The 16,734-nt window shown below is 36.1% G+C and overlaps 4 protein-coding genes across 6 annotated transcripts; 2 read left to right on the forward strand and 2 right to left on the reverse strand.

The window, feature by feature from the left end:
• The first annotated feature begins 391 nt into the window (after nucleotides 1-391).
• On the forward strand, nucleotides 392-3,156 carry LOC131006288 (probable small nuclear ribonucleoprotein F). 2 transcript variants are annotated; one of them, XM_057933485.1, is made up of 5 exons: nucleotides 392-688; nucleotides 1,775-1,862; nucleotides 1,996-2,033; nucleotides 2,528-2,592; nucleotides 2,891-3,156. In XM_057933485.1, the coding sequence occupies exons 1-5, from the start codon at nucleotides 683-685 to the stop codon at nucleotides 2,958-2,960; spliced, it is 267 nt and encodes an 88-aa protein (XP_057789468.1). In that variant the 5' UTR covers nucleotides 392-682; the 3' UTR covers nucleotides 2,961-3,156. The 2 variants fall into 2 exon arrangements, with proteins under 2 accessions (XP_057789468.1, XP_057789467.1); XM_057933484.1 differs by having other exon boundaries at nucleotides 474-688; nucleotides 2,528-3,156.
• Nucleotides 3,157-4,820: 1,664 nt separating this feature from the next.
• Nucleotides 4,821-10,534, forward strand: LOC131006290 (acyl-CoA-binding domain-containing protein 6). 2 transcript variants are annotated; one of them, XM_057933488.1, is made up of 14 exons: nucleotides 4,821-5,116; nucleotides 5,678-5,783; nucleotides 5,957-6,034; nucleotides 6,145-6,264; nucleotides 6,437-6,503; nucleotides 6,622-6,683; nucleotides 6,980-7,119; nucleotides 7,203-7,329; nucleotides 8,259-8,373; nucleotides 8,487-8,575; nucleotides 8,697-8,780; nucleotides 9,379-9,699; nucleotides 9,776-9,835; nucleotides 10,024-10,534. In XM_057933488.1, the coding sequence occupies exons 2-14, from the start codon at nucleotides 5,688-5,690 to the stop codon at nucleotides 10,183-10,185; spliced, it is 1,521 nt and encodes a 506-aa protein (XP_057789471.1). In that variant the 5' UTR covers nucleotides 4,821-5,116; nucleotides 5,678-5,687; the 3' UTR covers nucleotides 10,186-10,534. The 2 variants fall into 2 exon arrangements, with proteins under 2 accessions (XP_057789471.1, XP_057789470.1); XM_057933487.1 differs by having other exon boundaries at nucleotides 4,875-5,121.
• Nucleotides 10,535-10,634: 100 nt separating this feature from the next.
• LOC131006289 (probable CoA ligase CCL5) lies at nucleotides 10,635-13,269 on the reverse strand. The gene is made up of 4 exons (XM_057933486.1): nucleotides 11,422-13,269; nucleotides 11,268-11,335; nucleotides 11,004-11,106; nucleotides 10,635-10,910 (listed from the first exon to the last, which is right to left on the reverse strand). The coding sequence occupies exons 1-4, from the start codon at nucleotides 12,838-12,840 to the stop codon at nucleotides 10,785-10,787; spliced, it is 1,716 nt and encodes a 571-aa protein (XP_057789469.1). The 5' UTR covers nucleotides 12,841-13,269; the 3' UTR covers nucleotides 10,635-10,784.
• Nucleotides 13,270-14,031: 762 nt separating this feature from the next.
• On the reverse strand, nucleotides 14,032-15,474 carry LOC131006295 (uncharacterized). Its single transcript, XM_057933493.1, has 5 exons — nucleotides 14,995-15,474; nucleotides 14,786-14,901; nucleotides 14,585-14,712; nucleotides 14,332-14,491; nucleotides 14,032-14,233 (listed from the first exon to the last, which is right to left on the reverse strand). The coding sequence occupies exons 1-4, from the start codon at nucleotides 15,311-15,313 to the stop codon at nucleotides 14,374-14,376; spliced, it is 681 nt and encodes a 226-aa protein (XP_057789476.1). The 5' UTR covers nucleotides 15,314-15,474; the 3' UTR covers nucleotides 14,032-14,233; nucleotides 14,332-14,373.
• Nucleotides 15,475-16,734: the final 1,260 nt, after the last annotated feature.

The raw sequence follows: 16,734 nt of genomic DNA on the forward strand, positions 1-16,734 counted from the left end.
ATTAGAGTGTTGTCAAATAAATTTTAATAAAAATAGTTGAGTATATTGTTAGTACAGAATAAATTTCACTTAAAAAGTAATGTTAATAATAATAATAATAATTATATTGTGAGTGAAGAGAGTTAGAGACTAGAGAGTGACCCATCAAATAATAAAAATTGTTCAAAAATTAAAAATGATTAATTGAGATGTTATATTATTAAATTGCCTTCTCCCTATAAGTGGGCTGTGAAAGCCCAATAACAATCACAATTCATTTTATTAAACCGAAATTTTCGTTTACCATGACATAGATCGAACCCAATTTTTTTCGTCACGTGTAGTGATGAATTTTGTACCCTGCCATATTGTCTACAATAATTTATTCAACAAATATTCAGTAACAAAAAACGATATTGTCTACAATTATATTCAGTAACAAAAAACGAAATTGAAGCAAAAATAAAGAAAAAGTAATATGAAAACTCTAATTAAGCCCAAAACTAAACATGAAAATTCCCAATCAAGAAGAAAGCCCTAATTCTTCGTCAAAAAAGAAAATAAAAAAGCCCTAATTCAACTAAATTCAAGAGCTCTTCGTCACCGCCTTGGCCCCCTCCGACACAACAAAAACCCTAAACCCCTCTGACGCTGCGAGAATTCCCCGACCAAGAAATTCTCTCTCATTCCTAAAACCGCTGCCATGGCTGTAAGTTCCCCTCCTTATTCTCTATATTGATTGTGCGTTTTGTGTATGTATATTCAAGATCTAACTGTTTATCGGATAATGTAAGGGAACAAAATCTGGGTGGGTTGGATTAAGTGCTTTTGGTATTTTTGGTGTTTTCCTTTGCATTTTTCTGATGAATAGTCGATTATGATACGAGATAGGTGATTGGTTTGATTTCTGGTTGTTGTTGTTTGTGATTTTCAAGAGATGGCGAAAATTTCAGGGTATCTGAAGATACAGTGTAAATTGGGTTTACTTGTGTTGGCAAAATTATGAGTTGATCGAGTTTCTTCTTTCGGTTTGAATGATTATATATTTATTTTTTATTTTTTTTCCTTTGTAAAATTCTTGGATACTCTAGAACAAATCATGTTTAGGCGACTGGGCTCCTAATGTTATAAAATGGAGTTTTAATGAAGCTCTGGTGACAGTTGAAAGCTCACAGTGTTTGGCATTAACGAGTTTAAGCCTTTAGCCTTAGAATTTGAATTGTAGCCTTTTGAGTTTGGATACTGCAACCTCAGTTTAACTCCAAAACTCATCGATGTTCATACTGTCTTTCATTGCATGCCGTATTTCAACTTAAGCCTATTGAGTGAAAATGAGTTTACATATTGTTTAGCACCAATTTTCACTGCATACTAAGATTTGGAAACTACTTCATGAGAAGCACAATAATATTTATACGATGTGCTTATTTACTTAAATATCTGTCTGCTTAGGTATAGACTCTTTTGAGTTAAGGATACCCATATAACTCTATTTATTTCTAGCTTGTATTGCCAACTCAGTGTTTGTTCAGTTGCTTTAGAGATAAATCCCATGCCATTGCTTCAAGAATAGTTTGTTGGTAGGCGTGAAAGACTGTCAATTCTCATTTCGGGTTTTGTTTGCGCTTCTCTTGGTTCCACTAGCTGAAGGTCCTTCGCAGGAATATACATCAAGTCTGTGCTTCATGACTTGGTGCTGTTGTGTCAACTTGATGTATTTTGCGCAGATTTAGTTGTTGTTTCGGCATAATGTTCAATCTCTGTGTTCTGAAACATCTTTATTCGTTGCTTGCAGACTGTACCTGTTAACCCAAAGCCTTTCTTGAACAATTTGACTGGGAAGCCTGTCATGGTCAAACTCAAATGGGGAATGGAATACAAAGGTTAGTAAGATTTTGGGACTGATTTTTTCTGATCATATAAACTGCTTTTCATTAGTCTTATCTTTTCTCCTTGATATATTTGACATTCAGATATCACTGAGGAGATTAATTTTCTACTTTTGTTGTGTTCCAGGTTACCTCGTCTCTGTGGATTCATACATGAACTTGCAGGTATGTAGTACAGAACTAATATTTGTGTAATTTACGACATTGTTTATTAACTCACGATACAACAATGCTCGGTATGGATTGGGATGTGATATATGACCAACTGCCCAACTTGTAGGTTATACTATGACATGAGAAGATGTTTATGTTTTCTAGTATTGTGCTGAAGGTTTTTCAGTGGGAACTTCCTTTCTACACTTTCTACACCAGACGATTAGAAACTCCCCGGACAAATTCACTTTCCTTTAAATGGATGTGAATTTTGTTGGGCTAGTTTCTACTGACATTATTCCAGACAAATTTGATGCTTCACTGTTCTAAAGTTATGTTTCACAACATAATAATTTTTATATTGAACGTAGAAACTGAAAAAATGGTGGAATCTATTGGTTATAGCTTGCTTGATTAGGATATGATCCCATTGGGTGATTTGCCTTGAAACAGTCAAAATTATTTGACAAATAGCTATTTAATGGAGTTAATTATTTATTTTGTAGCTTGCAAATGCTGAGGAATACATTGATGGGCAGTGCACTGGAAGCCTCGGAGAAATCTTGATCAGGTTTCATTCATCTTCTCCCCAATCATCTTTCAAGTACATACGGCATTCTTGGACGAAATGGACGTACATACTGAAGTTTAATGTGACTAGATAAATATTTCCATCTGTACAAATGCCACTTCTCATATAATGAAGTGTATCTTTTCATACGAGCATTTGTTACCTTGAGGAATTAATTGCATAAGTTGAGGATAGAATGTTCAGCAGCTTGGCTTTAAGAAGCATTACGAGTTCAGAGAAAAACGGTTACTATGCAGGCATTATTATTGATGAAATCTTTTTGGGTTATCTTGTGCAGATGCAATAATGTTCTGTATCTTCGCGGCGTCCCTGAGGATGAAGAGATTGAAGAAGCTGACCGTGATTAGTCGGCATTCACATCTATCGTATCATTGTATGCCTAATTGAACTGGAGTGAGATCTTGCATTGTGTAGTAGATGTACTTGACAGGCATTCTATCTTTGTTCATGTAAAATTTGTGAACATGAGCTATGTGGAAGGGATATATTTGTTCTTAACTTGTTTCAGATCAGTCCAGAAAATTAAAAAAATGACTTTAAACTCGTTTGGTGTAGTTTATTTATTCGGTTGGATATGAAGTTTATTTAGCCTATTTTATGCAATGGGTTTGAGTAGAAGGCATTGATTGGTTATTTAATTCTCCCCAAACTATAATTTATTGTAATTTATTGCATGAAGACATACTTAAAGGATTAGGATAGCCATAATTGCAATTGACAAAATATCGAAAATCGTTGATTTTTATACGATTTGGTGCTTTGTCAAATGGCAATTTTATTTATTTATTTATTATTATTTTTTATTTTTTTATTTTTTTTACGGAAAGATGTGTTTGATAGCTGAAATGAGATAAGGGATGATAAATAAAACTTAGATAAATAATATAGATTGAATGAGATTGTTAATATTTTATAGGTGTTTGATAGTTAAAATAGAATTCTTGCATAACTAATTTTTTTGTTTGATAGACAATATATAACTTAAGATTAAATTAACAAATTACCTTATTGACCTTAATTTAAGAAGAAGAAAAAAAGGACCAATCAGACTATCACAAACACAAATGTCCAAAGCCTACTCCCACCACTTTTCCCTTAGAACACGTACCCCCACCCCCGCCCACCACCCCTCCCCTCCCCTTTCTTCTTCACAGCACAGGCTCACCCCCAACCCCCATCCCTTTATTCTTCTCAAGAATAGCAGAAATTATCAACTACCCCAACACCCCCTCCCCCATCCCTCCCGACTCCGCCGCTCCCCAACACTCCGCCGCCGCGCCAACACTTCCGTCTCTTAATTACACCACCCAATCACGCCGCTCAGTTGCGCTGCCATGCTCCAATCGCACCGTCGTCGCCATGCCCCAATATCTTCGCACCATTTCTTTTTCAATTTTGTGGACAGCGAGGGCGGGGGTCGATGAGGGCTCTGGTGGTGGAATATCGCTAATCTCCTTCCAACGATTGTTACCTGGTCGCAATTCAGCTCCCAATGATGGAGAAGACGAATCCACAGCATGTGTTTACTTTGGCGAGGTATGAAAAATAAAGATTTGAACTTTGATTTCGAAAGGAAAAAGTTAGAAAAATTCACTGATTGGTGCACTTTAGGGAGATTTGACACGAAATCTGGTTCGTCCAGTGAAGAACTCCTCTTCGGGGAGAAAATCGATTTTGGAGTGAAATAAGCAAATACCGATTTTGGAGTTATTTGAGGGAGAAAATTGGAAACACAAAACCTAATCTCTATTACTGTTCAAAGTGATATTATTCATCACGGGGGGTGCGGCGGATGAATAATCTCAAGGCTACAGTGTTTTTGGTGCGGGCTTCACCTTTTTTGCGGGCCTGGAAGATTATTGAGATAGTCTATCAAACAGACAAAAATGGTGAGAAATATTATCTATCTCACCTAATAACCCCTATCAAACACACCCTAAGTATATTATTATCAACCTGTGCACGGGACTTGGAGATGACCCTCTACAAATTACGAGAGTTTATTCTATACATGAAGTGCCTTAACATCTTTCGTAGCTCTTGCTAAATTATGAAATGTTTCTACCTAAAAGTCCTAAAAGTTATACCTATGTATGTAAAATTATTTGAAATATAATTGATTTGCTAATTTAGTGTTTGATGCCTAACGAATTTTACATCGATAGCCCTGCCTTATATAAGCAATTTAGCATGCTTGTTATGAATTATTTATATCCAAAATAATTTTAAAATTTATATGTAGAAAATATTGAGAATATGGTCATAAATAAAAGGGAAAATTATTACATGAAAGACAATTCTACCCTTCTGACTTGCATCAAGTTATGAATTCTCCACAAGACTAGTAGTGTTAAATCCATCATCCATTAAACCAGAGAGCAACGGCTTTGTGAATTTCGGTTTCTTTTTGTCGGTGCACCGATCTGCTCCATTTGCCCCGGCTCGAGATCGGGCGTTCTCAGCCGTCCGATCTCTCTCTACTGCGCGGATCCGATTTCCTTTTGTAAGGTTTCTGCTGTTTCGAATTCTTAATTTTGTTTCTAATGTTGATCAGTTTCTGTTGGTTTGGCGGCATTTCGTGTGGTGTTTTTGTTTTCTAGTTTTGATCATCTCGCATTCTTGAGCTATCATGTGCATTTTCGAAATCTGAAGACCGGAAAATGAGCGTAGATCATGAGAATTTTGAGATTGTGATACTTTTGATTTTAATGGATGAATCTAATTAATCACATTTGTAAGGTGCTTTGGAGTTTGATGACCTTGTACAATGTTTAATTCCATCCGAGTGTATTGGGTTGAATTCGAATTAGTTCTGTCCGCAGCTGAATGGGAGTGTCCCGATTACGACTGTACACTTGCATTTTGATTGACATTGGGGTTTGGGGAAAAAAACAAGTTAACTCCGCTTTTGCAATTTGAAACTTTGTGAAAGAGATAATTGAACAGTTTTGAACTAGCTTTAAGGTATATTATCTCTGGCAATCAATTTGGTAAAATTATGCCTATCACCCTGCTACTGTATGCTTGTTCTTTCTCTGAACTGATAATTTTTCTGGTGTGGCAGGATACCTCCAATGGTAATGGATAGTCAAAGTTGGTATTTGGATTTAAACCATGAACAGTGGGCTGCACTCCCAGTAGAAGGGCAGCGCCCTGCTGCTCGGTACAAGGTGGGGTTGTCTAGAAAATTGAATTCCATGGACCCTCAACTCTTGTCTTCTTCTTTTTTGAAATTTTCTGCTACTTTCTTTTCTTGATAAAAGCTGTTAATTTGTAAACTTTGATTGCTATTTACAATTTTTTTAATGCACTTGTTTCCTATATATTTGTTCTTGCCATACAGCATGCTGCAACAGTGTTTGGAGAGAAGTTATACATTATGGGTGGAAGCCGCAATGGTAGATACCTATCTGATTTACAGGTATTGCTAAATCTTCCTTGCTAACAATTCATGAATTTTTTGTTTTCGGTTTACCTTTTATTATAATTTGATTTGATTTGATTTGATTTGATTTGATTGCATGGTTTTAGGTGTTTGATCTGAAAAACTTGATGTGGTCAAGTATCAAGCTGAACATGGTAGCTGCTGATGATAAAAGTAAAGATGGTGCCAAAATGGAAGCTTTCTCGGCAACCTCGGGCCACAGTATGGTAAAACAATTGGAAGCTTCATTTTTATGCCTTTTATGCTCTCTTCCATTGCCCATTTATCATCTTTTCTCATTTTAAGGCTGCAAATAGCCATGATTAGTTTTGGAGTGAGATTAGTTTACTTTTAAATATATGTACTTGATCTATTCAGACTTAAATTTTCCATCTCCAGATCAAGTGGGATGGAAGACTTCTTCTTCTTGCTGGGCTCACAAAGGAGAGTGGTGACACAGTCGTAGGTTCGTTTTTAAGATAAATATGCTAAGCTCTTGATTCTGCTAAACTAACATTGCTGTCTTCGTTTAATTTATTTTTTGGCCCAATGCTGATGCTTTTCTTTTCCTGTATACTTTGTAGTGCGGTTCATTGATCTTGAATCATACCATTGCGGCGTTGTTGAGACCTTTGGAAATATTCCGGTAAACTGATTCGTTGACTTCTCATTAGAAGTTTTGTTTTCTTCATACAAGTTCTCCCTTCATTAACTGAACATGTCCCTTGTTTGTGACTTGATGAGTCGTATGAATAAAACAAGATTTATGTAGTTTCTGTAAGATATTTTCTTGGGCGTTTATTTTTGCCTCAAACATGTAATATTAAGCATTCTTGTGGTATTTCATTAGGCAGTTCAAAGGGACAGTGTATGTATGCTTATTATTTATTCATTTTTCCCTCAATGGTGTAATTATTAGGTATTGTCATGGTATTTCATTAGGTAGCTCGGAGTGGGCAGTCTGTTACGCAGTTTGGTTCTAAAATTATCATGTTTGGTGGAGAAGACCGCCATAGACGATTACTAAATGATGTTCATGTTCTTGATTTGGAGACAAAAACATGGAGTGCTGTTGAGACTACGTATGTTATCTACTCAAACTAGTGATTACTATATACATTTTTGTCGATGAATTCCAATTATTATTTGTTTTTTACTTTGACAGCCAGACACCTCCATCCCCTAGATTTGATCACGCAGCTGCTCTACATGCTGATCGATATCTTTTCATCTTCGGTGGATGCTCTCATTCAGTCTTCTACAATGACCTTCATGTGTTGGACTTAGAAACAGTGAGCTTACCTTCTTCTATTCATAGATCAGATGGTTTAAGCATACTTTCAATTGTATTTCTGTCCATCTTGATCCAGCCGTGGTAATGGCATGCAAGCAATAAAGAAGCTAACACTATCTTCCCTAAAAAGTAATCAACTGAGTGAATAGAAATCCATATCAAGTGAACCTTTAGAATATCTGGTTTCTTGGTTGCTCTTAGTCTTTTCCACCCAACTGACTCCTTTTACTGTGATATATGATATGTGTAGACATAATATTGTGGGAATAAAAGATATATATTCAATAGGAAGAATACATGTATATATACAAGAGTATTAGGTAAATTAGGAATACATAATCTGACTTGGGATAATAAAATTCTAACATAATGTATGGAAATTCGTAAACTAAATCAGATTATGGCCAAGTGTTGCTCTGTGCTCTGCATTCATGGAGTTTGTTTTCAGAACATCTCTGTTTTATAATCAAGTTTATATGCCTGTTTCTTTTGCATACAACTTATATAATTTCTTGTTATATGTTTGCTTTCAAGTTCTTTTTGTTTGCTGCAGATTTTAGGACCACCAGACAATAGTAATGGGAGATTTTTTGAAACTCATGTGACCAACTAATTTAGTTAATTGCATATGTTGTCCAAAACCATTGTGGGTTATATACTTTTTCATTTTCCCCCCAAGGCAAATATAGATAATTTTGTTGGGTATATTGGATGAGGAAACTACAACTTATCCACAATATTGGCTTTAAAAAATAAGTTATCAAAAAGCTCGTCAGTTTTTCTAGACCTTCTGAAATAAACTAAAGACATTCAACTTGCAGAAGGGAGTAAGGTCCTTGGATTTGTTAGGATTATCCATCTTGAGTTACCCGAGTGTTATTTGCTATTAAGATGAATATTAAATGGACTGCAATTCTTTTATTGTAGATGGAATGGTCCAGACCACAATTGCAGGGTGATTTGATTGCTCCTAGGGCTGGTCATGCTGGTGTTGCAGTTGATGGAAATTGGTATATGGTTGGTGGTGGAGATAACAAAAGTGGTGGGTGAAATCTATATAGGGTTGAGTTTCTTGTAGATTTCAATTTCCTTCTCACATTAGCCCATGCTTTTGTTTTTCTATGACTAGTTGTGAACACACCATTTTTCTTGCAGGTGCCCTAGAGACCATTGTTATAAATATGTCTAAGCTTGCTGTATCCGTGGTGACTAGCGTAAAAGGAAGAGATCCACTAGCTAGTGAGGTACCACACTGTGCTGTGTTTGATTTGTCTCATTGTCATTTAAGTTGTTTCTATAGATTATTTAACTTGCATTCCACATATTTATTGTTTGCACGAGAGTTTGATGTGAAAAGTATAACAGGGTATCAGCATTTCATCTGCATCACTTGGTAGTGAGAATTTGTTGATCACATTTGGCGGCTACAATGGGAAGTATTACAATGAGGTATTTTTTTGTGATTGTACAAGTGTATCTACCATCATACCAGAAGTGATAATGATTGGATCTTGGCTTATGCTCAATATGATGATGGTTTTGTCTTTTTTGTTTGTCTTACAATTACGAAAGCTTCCATCCTTGTATGATAGAGGTATTTGTATTTTATGGGACAAATAAATCTACCCGGGGACACAAAAATGGGAAGTACGACGATGAATGATATATGAGAGAAAATAATTTATTTGTATAGGAAATCTTTATCTGTGTAATTAGCGGGTGTTTTGAAAAAACTCTTGGAAGCAAATATGCCTTTTTAGCTTAATTTCAGCATGGAGAAGTTTTGACGGAATGCAACTTCTGTCTGAGCAGTACCTCGACAGCTCTAAGTAGAACCTGACAATCTTTAACATAATTCCGTCCATGCTGTTAGGCTAGCCCTTTTTTTTGTTCCTGTTATCCTTGCTACGGGGATTCTTCCTCATTTCTACTTTTCCATTTAATCATATAATTACCTCTTTTGGTTTTTCAATACTTTCACTTTCTTGTTTGCCTAGTGTTTTAACTCAAACTCACCCGTAGGTTTGGTGTATCCTTTCGTGTATAGGTATTTGCTATGAGGGTCAAACCTAGGGATTATTTGCAGCCTAAGATTTTGCAATCACCAGCAGCAGCAGCTGCCGCTGCTTCTGTTACTGCTGCATATGCCCTGGCAAAACCTGAACTGTTGAATTTCAGTGAAAAAGAAGATTTGAATTCTAAGATAATCCCAGTGGATACCTCCCAGAAGGATATTTCGGCTGAAATTAACTCAATCAAAGAAGAAAAGAAGGCTTTGGAATTGTCACTTGCTGAGATTACAACCGACAACTCTGCTATCAAGACAAAGATTGAAGAGATAAAAGGAAATTATGCTGAGCTGTCCAAGGTTAGGTGAAAGAATATTGTTTAAACCTTTTGCAATTGTCGTTATAAAAATATTTATCATTGTGAACTGGATACAGGAATTGCATTCAGTGCAAGGACAGCTTGTTCAGGAGAGGTCAAGATGTGCCAACCTGGAGGTCAAGCAACTATTCATTTTTTCTTCTTTCTTTCTTTTCTTTCTTTTTTTTTGGTCATTTCGACTTTCTTGAACTTCTCATCCTGGGGAATTGGGGACGACCAGCTAAATTATGCTCTTCTAGAGTGAGTGACATGTTAATTGCTCTGGCTTATTTTTGATATATGCCATATTTTATGCCTTTTTTAGGCACAAATAGCGGAGCTACAGAAGGTGCTCGAATCACTCCCGTCATTAGAAGAAGAGGTTCAAGCACTTAGGAGAGAAAAATCTGCACTTGAAAGTGATATGGAGCACGCAGAAGTCCAGAAGCAGCGATCTGGTGGTATCTGGAAGTGGGTTGCAGGATAAGCTAATTGCTTGGAACAGATGAAGTTGCCATGGGCAGTTGAGCAAGTTCTCTCTGACGTGGAGTCCGTAAATCTGGTGACTGTCCGACTGAAGACCCTGGAGGCTCTCGTGACCTTTACTGAGATCACTGTGCTTGCCAGAGCAAAATTTGAAGTACTTTTTCCTCTTGTAGAATGTCTTGGCTTAGAATACTACATATGAAACAAGTGTTTCTTGAATTACTTGGGAACAGCACGAATCCCTTGTGACTTTTTTTGTAATTTAGGTGACTTTAAACATTTAGATTCATTCATTTTTCTTTATCTGTAATGTAATACTTCCAATTAAAACGAATGACTACATTATGCTAGTGTATACTACTAGTTTCGTTGCGAGCTTGAGAACATACTTTTTGGACACTTCTTAGGCAATGCATATACTATTGGAAGGTAGTTAAACAGGGTTGAGCTGCTAGAATCGGCAGATTTGGACATTGCAGTCTCATATTATTTTGGAGATAGTCTATTAATCATTTATTACATGATATTTATAAAGAAAACAATATGGTGCCATTTGAAAATTCAGATGAAGATTCCTCCAACTGCTGGTTCTTAGCTACTTCATAATCTGGAGGGTGTCTGCTGTTTGCTCTGTGATATCATTTGCCTCCTCAAAATTTTGCCAGCAGCAGACCTCGGTATGGCACTGATGAAACTCACTCTCCTAATCTTTTTGTATGGTGCTACCTGTGGATTTTTGGTATAATGTCTGAGTGTTATAATCATGTTTCAGCAGAAGAAAACAGCAGAAGGGAGCAGGAGGACTGGTCTCGTAAATACCTGTCTATTAACAAATTGCATGACTTGATCTTCCGTTAACTTATCAGAAGCTGCTCTGACCACATATGCTACAGGTATTTGTCCTGCTGCTTCGTCTTCATGTCTGCACAATGCTCTTACTGTGTCAGAACATTATAGTAAACAGAATGCGTTTATATGCACACGGCTTTAGGTTATATCTACGTTCTTCCATATTTTGCATTTGTGTTTCTGCTATGTGTGTGTTTTGGGGTGGGGGGAAGGGTAGTTGAAAGTATAACGCACGGTATGACTGCTGCATCAGTTATGTCTGGATGGCCTGTTAGTATTGCTTCCAACTCTGCTGGAGCCACCTGCATTATGTCTCAGCACTTCAGCTATCTAAACTATACTTTCAAATATGAACACTCTTTTATGACATGCTGTGACCAAATAATACCTGATAGCCGTTGTGCTTGATCAATTCCTTGATCCTGTCGACTATGTAAATATATCCTTCATCATCAAAGTAACAAAGGTCGCCTGTTTTGAGCCACCCTTCTGGATCAAAAGTTGCAGCAGTTGCCTCCTCATTTCTCAAGTATTCTTTCATCACAGTTGGGCTCTTTAACCAAAGTTCTCCTTCCCTGAAAGGCGGTAGTGCCACTCCAGTATCAGAGTCGACCACCTTGGCACTAAAATACGGAAGCAGTCTTGCTGATGAGGCGGGACGAGCCTTTGCTTCCTTATCAGTAGCGAAGTAAGTAGTAGCTCCACAGCTCTCGGTCAATCCGTAGCCTGGCCTAAGCTCAACCCATGGGAATTTCTTTCTGAACGTCTCAACTACCTCGTTGCTCAGGGGTGCCGCTCCTGATCCCACTCGTCGCAAGGATGATAGGTCATGCCCTCCTGCATCATTCTTAACCAGGCCAAGAATCACTGGAGGAACAGCAGGTATGTTATTCACCTTGTATTTCTGAATAGCTTCAAGCATAGCTTGGAAATCGTATCTTTTCATTAGAACGACCGTGTTGCCCGTGCTGAACAGTCCTAGCGCGAAAAATGCTAGGCCATAGATGTGGAAAATAGGTATGAAGCATAGGATCACATCATCGTTGGCCTTGGATACTTGGACAGACCATTTCATCATTGTCACAACTGAGATGAAGTTGGAATGAGTTAACACTACTCCTTTGCTGGTTCCAGTAGTCCCCGAAGAGTACAGAATCGCTGCTGTCTCCGACTGATTTGGCTTCGCCTCTGTAATCTCCAAAGATTCACACTTCTCGATCAGCTCCTCAACAGAAAGATGACCGCCTTCTCCACCACCCGTAGTAAGGAGAACGGGCACTCCAGTCGAAGAAAGCTTGGACATCTCCGAGGGTGCAGAAATGGCTAGCGTGGCACCCGAATCACGTACTTGCTTGATGATCTCCGCTTCGGTATTGATTGGATTAGCAGTGGTGATCACTGCTCCGATGTAGAGCGCAGCAAGGCACATGACTGGATACAGCAGCGAGTTGGGCGACAAGATGAACACCACGTCGCCCTTCTTCACCCCGAGCCCATGATGCAAACCAGCAGCAAGGCAGGTGATGGAGCGGTGGAGCTGGGCGTAGGTGACACGTTGGTCCGTTGCCGAGTCGATGAGCGCAACGCGCCTCTCAGCCTCCTCCGGTGGGGGGAAATGAGACAGCACGTGCGTGGCTATGTCGAGATTAGGCTGAGTTGGGATCTTTTGGTCTTCGTCGAGACGAACCAAGGAATGATAGATTCCAGTTTGTGAATCGAAGCCGCTCTTCTTATCAAAGAGCAGAGAATTTTGCAGTGATTCTTCCTCCATGGTGGCTATTACCATTATCCTCTTCTCACACTGCATATTTATACCAATCCTTCTAAGGATATTTCTACATTCTCTATGATGTTTGTGGTGTCAAAATCATAGTTAAAACGAAGTCTCATTCTGCCAGTTTGTCGACACAGTGGATTCCTTTGAGGTAAAGTGCTGTCGTTTGAATTGTTAATTTGCATAGTTGCCGGCTATAACGAGGTGATGAAAGCATGATGCTGCAAGATTCAATTTTTATTCCTTTGGGATTTTGTCTTTGGTGAGAAAATGACATTTGGGACATCGTTCTTGTGTTTGGACATTCTCAAGAAAGATGGATATTTTTGCCGCCCAAAATTGTCGGAATCTATATTGTGGGAGACAGTTTCTTAATATATTAAAATAAAAATAATTAAGTAAGATTATTAACTAAAAAAATATTTCTTCTTAAACGAATTGATCCTAAGACATATTTAATATTAGCCTAATTCTTTACCATCTAATATACTTGTCGCATTCAAATATGAAATTTTATTTTTAAATTGCAAATGAGATGTTTTGTCTAATTTAAAAACCAAATAATAATTGGAACAAATCTTGAATTATTTTTGCAATGTTATTTTTGATCTTGCACGTTTGGGATGCCTAAATTAATGGAAAGAAATTTTGGAATATTTTTAGGAGAATCTCTAAATTAGTGGAAACAAATCAATAATATAATTGTCTAAAGACAACTAGTGGTTTAAAATCACTACCTTTTTTTTAAGTGTTAAAAATTTTTGCCCTCGAAATGAGCGGATGAGATCCTTTGTCCAAACTCTATGTTCTAGTATTATTTGTGTTCCACTATTAATTTTACTATTTTAATAATATTCATTATAAATATATATATATATATATATATATATTTCTATGATATAGTGACTCCTAATTAACATGCATCACAAAAAAATGATTTTGTTTTTTTAAAATCATATACCCTGTTTTTCAAATAATCATTTTAATTAAAAAAAATACAAACTAATAAAAATCCATTGAAACAATGAATGGGTGTGGAAAAACCTCACTAAAAAATTATTACTAGACAAAAAAGTGGCAAAATTTTAATAAAACAAGGGGTGGAAAAACATGAAATATGGGTTATGACATATTTCAAACTTGTTATATACTGTGGTTAATGCGACCCACAAACATGAAATTTTAATGTTAGTTTATTAAATAAAATTAGTAAAAATGACAAGATTAGCAAAACATTCTGTCATTTTGTTGTTTTGATATTGCAAGGTTGTAAAGCCTGAAGTCCGGCGTCAGCACAATTTGTATAGACATGAGAAATTCAAACTCCAACTAGAAAATGTTGGAAAATGAATTAATACTAGTAGCAAAAATGAACCAACTAGACAAAACGTCCCCATCTTTTTTGTTATTGGCATCCCTAATTATCCTACAAAAAGAAAAGATGATAACATAAAAATATGAATATAACATAAAATATGAATATGAGCAAATAATTAAACTAGTACTACAAGTTTTGAGTTGAACCTTAATCATCATCAAGAGCCAAAGGAGCCAAAGGAGCCAAAGTCAAATCCTCCTCCTCCTCATCAGAATCATCGGAATATCAAAATCAACATAAATAGGGTGGGCTGAAAAATATGCGTCCACTAATTCCCAAGCCAATACGCGAGGCTCTGTTATGTGTCTGCAGATTGATGTAAAAATTAATTAGTATGATGATGAAGATGATGAAGATGATGATATTTATTTGATAAATTTATAAATGAAATTAAATTACCCCCACTCTGAAGCGTGGACAAGCATAGAATCTAGATCTATTTGTTCACAACACACATGATATTGATGATACCCAGCTCTACGCAGCGCTTCATTCGCTTTGAAACATGCCTCGTTTCTCACTTGAGTCTGCATTGCAAAAAGCTTAATTTGTTATATCTTGAATTCAATAGAGCAGAGATGTGGAATTACGCTTACGCACCTTCATTGCTTCGTCAAGACTATCCCAAGGCGTTTTCGGATGGTTTATAACAAAAGGGGAAAAGAAGCATGTTACTTTTCCTTCTTCCTTTTCTTCACCATCACCACCTCTGATTCCTAAATCAGAATTCAGCAAATGAAATCAGTAGAAAGAAATTCAAATCAAATGAAATCAAATCAGTAGAAATTGAATGGAAATTGATGACTTACTATCGCCGGCAACCCACTCGAATCCATCTATGCCCATCGGTAAGACTCCCAGAACCACGAGATCAAAATAATCACCGGCGCGTGGAAACATAAATCTCTGTATACCTCTGCAACGCTTTGGAAGCTCTTTGCCTCGCGTGGATCCGCCGTAGGGAGCGAGAATATAATCAGGACGACCCCCCTCCCCAAGTGTTAAAAGAGATCCAGCTTCACTATCAATTCGCAGAAAACAAATATCACCAATACCTTTATATAAAACACGCGGATCAGCGCCCATTGCAATCGCAAAACTTGTCGGATCATCCATTGGATCATCCATTGCAACCTACGCAAGTCAATTGGGGTGGGGATGACGCAATTTGTAGACAAAGGGGCAACCCAATTTTGATCTCACTCCTAAACCCTAATGCTTTTGGGGTTTTTGTTTGAAGAGGCACGCTATTTATAGAGAGAGGCAAGCCAATTTTTGATCTCCCGCCTAAACCGGAATGCTTTTGCCTTTTTTCAGATGGGATCCTCTGTCCCAGAATATTGTGTGTACCACGTGTACCATTCTTCATTTCTTTATTTTATAAATTATTTTTTATAAAAATAAAAATTATTATCATATTATAAACTCTAATTAGTATTTATCATTGAAAAAATAAAATTTTAAAAATTATATACCCTAACTTTGAATTAATGAACCCAAATAATCTATTATTAATTTAAATAAATATAAAAAAATAATTATAAATCCTAAATGGATGAGTGAACCCATGTTAATTATCTTTATATTATATAAAAGCATAATAAATTAAAATTGAATAAAAAATAATTTAAAAATATAAAAAAATGAAGAGTGGTACACGTGGTACACATTATATTTTGGGACAGAGGATCCCATTTGGCCTTTTGGGATTTTTTATTTTTTTATTTTTTTGGGGTAGTTTGTGGATGTCTTCTCTTCTGTAATTATTACAACTGTTTATTTTGATTGTATGTACAAATTTGTATTCAACATTAAGCGTAAAAAATACGTTTATATTTTTTTGTCAATTGTCATTTAAAGTTTAAAAAATGCGAAAAGTTACAAAAATTAAAGATCACAAAAAAAAATATTTAATTTGATATAAAATGAATTTGAAATAAATAATTTATTTAGCTATAAAGTTATAGGGTAGGTTCTTTTTGTTTGATCATTTTTATGATCAGAAAAAAAAGGATTAATAAAAATTTATCTCTTATCAATCAAACTAACACACCCTAAAATGATTTAAAAAAAAAATCTCTCATCTCTCTTATTTATTTAATTTGAGTTTTTTTCTCTTCATTTTACTTATTTAGTTTTATATTTAGTTCTTTTCTTTTTGTAGATTAATTAGGAATGTCAATAACAAAAACGACGACCCAAATTGTGTTTTATATCTCTCTTTCAAATTGTGTTTGAATTTCTCATGTTATAATAATCTAACGGGCACCATTGCTCACTATCTCTTTGCCCTACCTTCAATTGCAAATCTTGATTTATCCAACAATCAATTCAATGAACAAATCGAAACATGTGGCATATATTTCGATCACAAGTTATTTATTTTTAACACTTTTTTTTCCAATGAACTGTCGAATAACATTACATTAAATAAAAAAATTGATCTAATTTTAAAGTTTATATTTATATTCATAATGTAAAATGATTCATGGTTGAAATTGGACGAGTCACTCGCTAGTAGATATAGATAAGCAAATTAATGAGTCATT

This window comes from Salvia miltiorrhiza, chromosome 1 (genome assembly GCF_028751815.1).
Source record: "Salvia miltiorrhiza cultivar Shanhuang (shh) chromosome 1, IMPLAD_Smil_shh, whole genome shotgun sequence".
NCBI lineage: Eukaryota > Viridiplantae > Streptophyta > Magnoliopsida > Lamiales > Lamiaceae > Salvia > Salvia miltiorrhiza.

Bases quoted from the DNA above. Each gene is read 5' to 3' on its own strand.
- LOC131006288 (XM_057933484.1), top strand. The intron at 1,863-1,995 runs GTTAGTAAGATT...GTTGTGTTCCAG, and splicing joins ATGGGGAATGGAATACAAAG to GTTACCTCGTCTCTGTGGAT. The intron at 2,034-2,527 runs GTATGTAGTACA...TTTATTTTGTAG, and splicing joins ATTCATACATGAACTTGCAG to CTTGCAAATGCTGAGGAATA.
- LOC131006290 (XM_057933488.1), top strand. From the start codon at position 5,688: ATGGTAATGGATAGTCAAAGTTGGTATTTGGATTTAAACCATGAACAG. The intron at 6,035-6,144 runs GTATTGCTAAAT...GCATGGTTTTAG, and splicing joins GATACCTATCTGATTTACAG to GTGTTTGATCTGAAAAACTT. The intron at 9,700-9,775 runs GTTAGGTGAAAG...AACTGGATACAG, and splicing joins ATTATGCTGAGCTGTCCAAG to GAATTGCATTCAGTGCAAGG.
- LOC131006289 (XM_057933486.1), bottom strand. From the start codon at position 12,840: ATGCAGTGTGAGAAGAGGATAATGGTAATAGCCACCATGGAGGAAGAA. The intron at 11,107-11,267 runs GTGCGTTATACT...AGCATTGTGCAG, and splicing joins ACTGATGCAGCAGTCATACC to ACATGAAGACGAAGCAGCAG. The intron at 10,911-11,003 runs GTATTTACGAGA...AAAAATCCACAG, and splicing joins TGCAATTTGTTAATAGACAG to GTAGCACCATACAAAAAGAT.
- LOC131006295 (XM_057933493.1), bottom strand. From the start codon at position 15,313: ATGGATGATCCAATGGATGATCCGACAAGTTTTGCGATTGCAATGGGC. The intron at 14,902-14,994 runs GTAAGTCATCAA...ATTCTGATTTAG, and splicing joins CGAGTGGGTTGCCGGCGATA to GAATCAGAGGTGGTGATGGT. The intron at 14,713-14,785 runs GTGCGTAAGCGT...TTTGCAATGCAG, and splicing joins GTCTTGACGAAGCAATGAAG to ACTCAAGTGAGAAACGAGGC.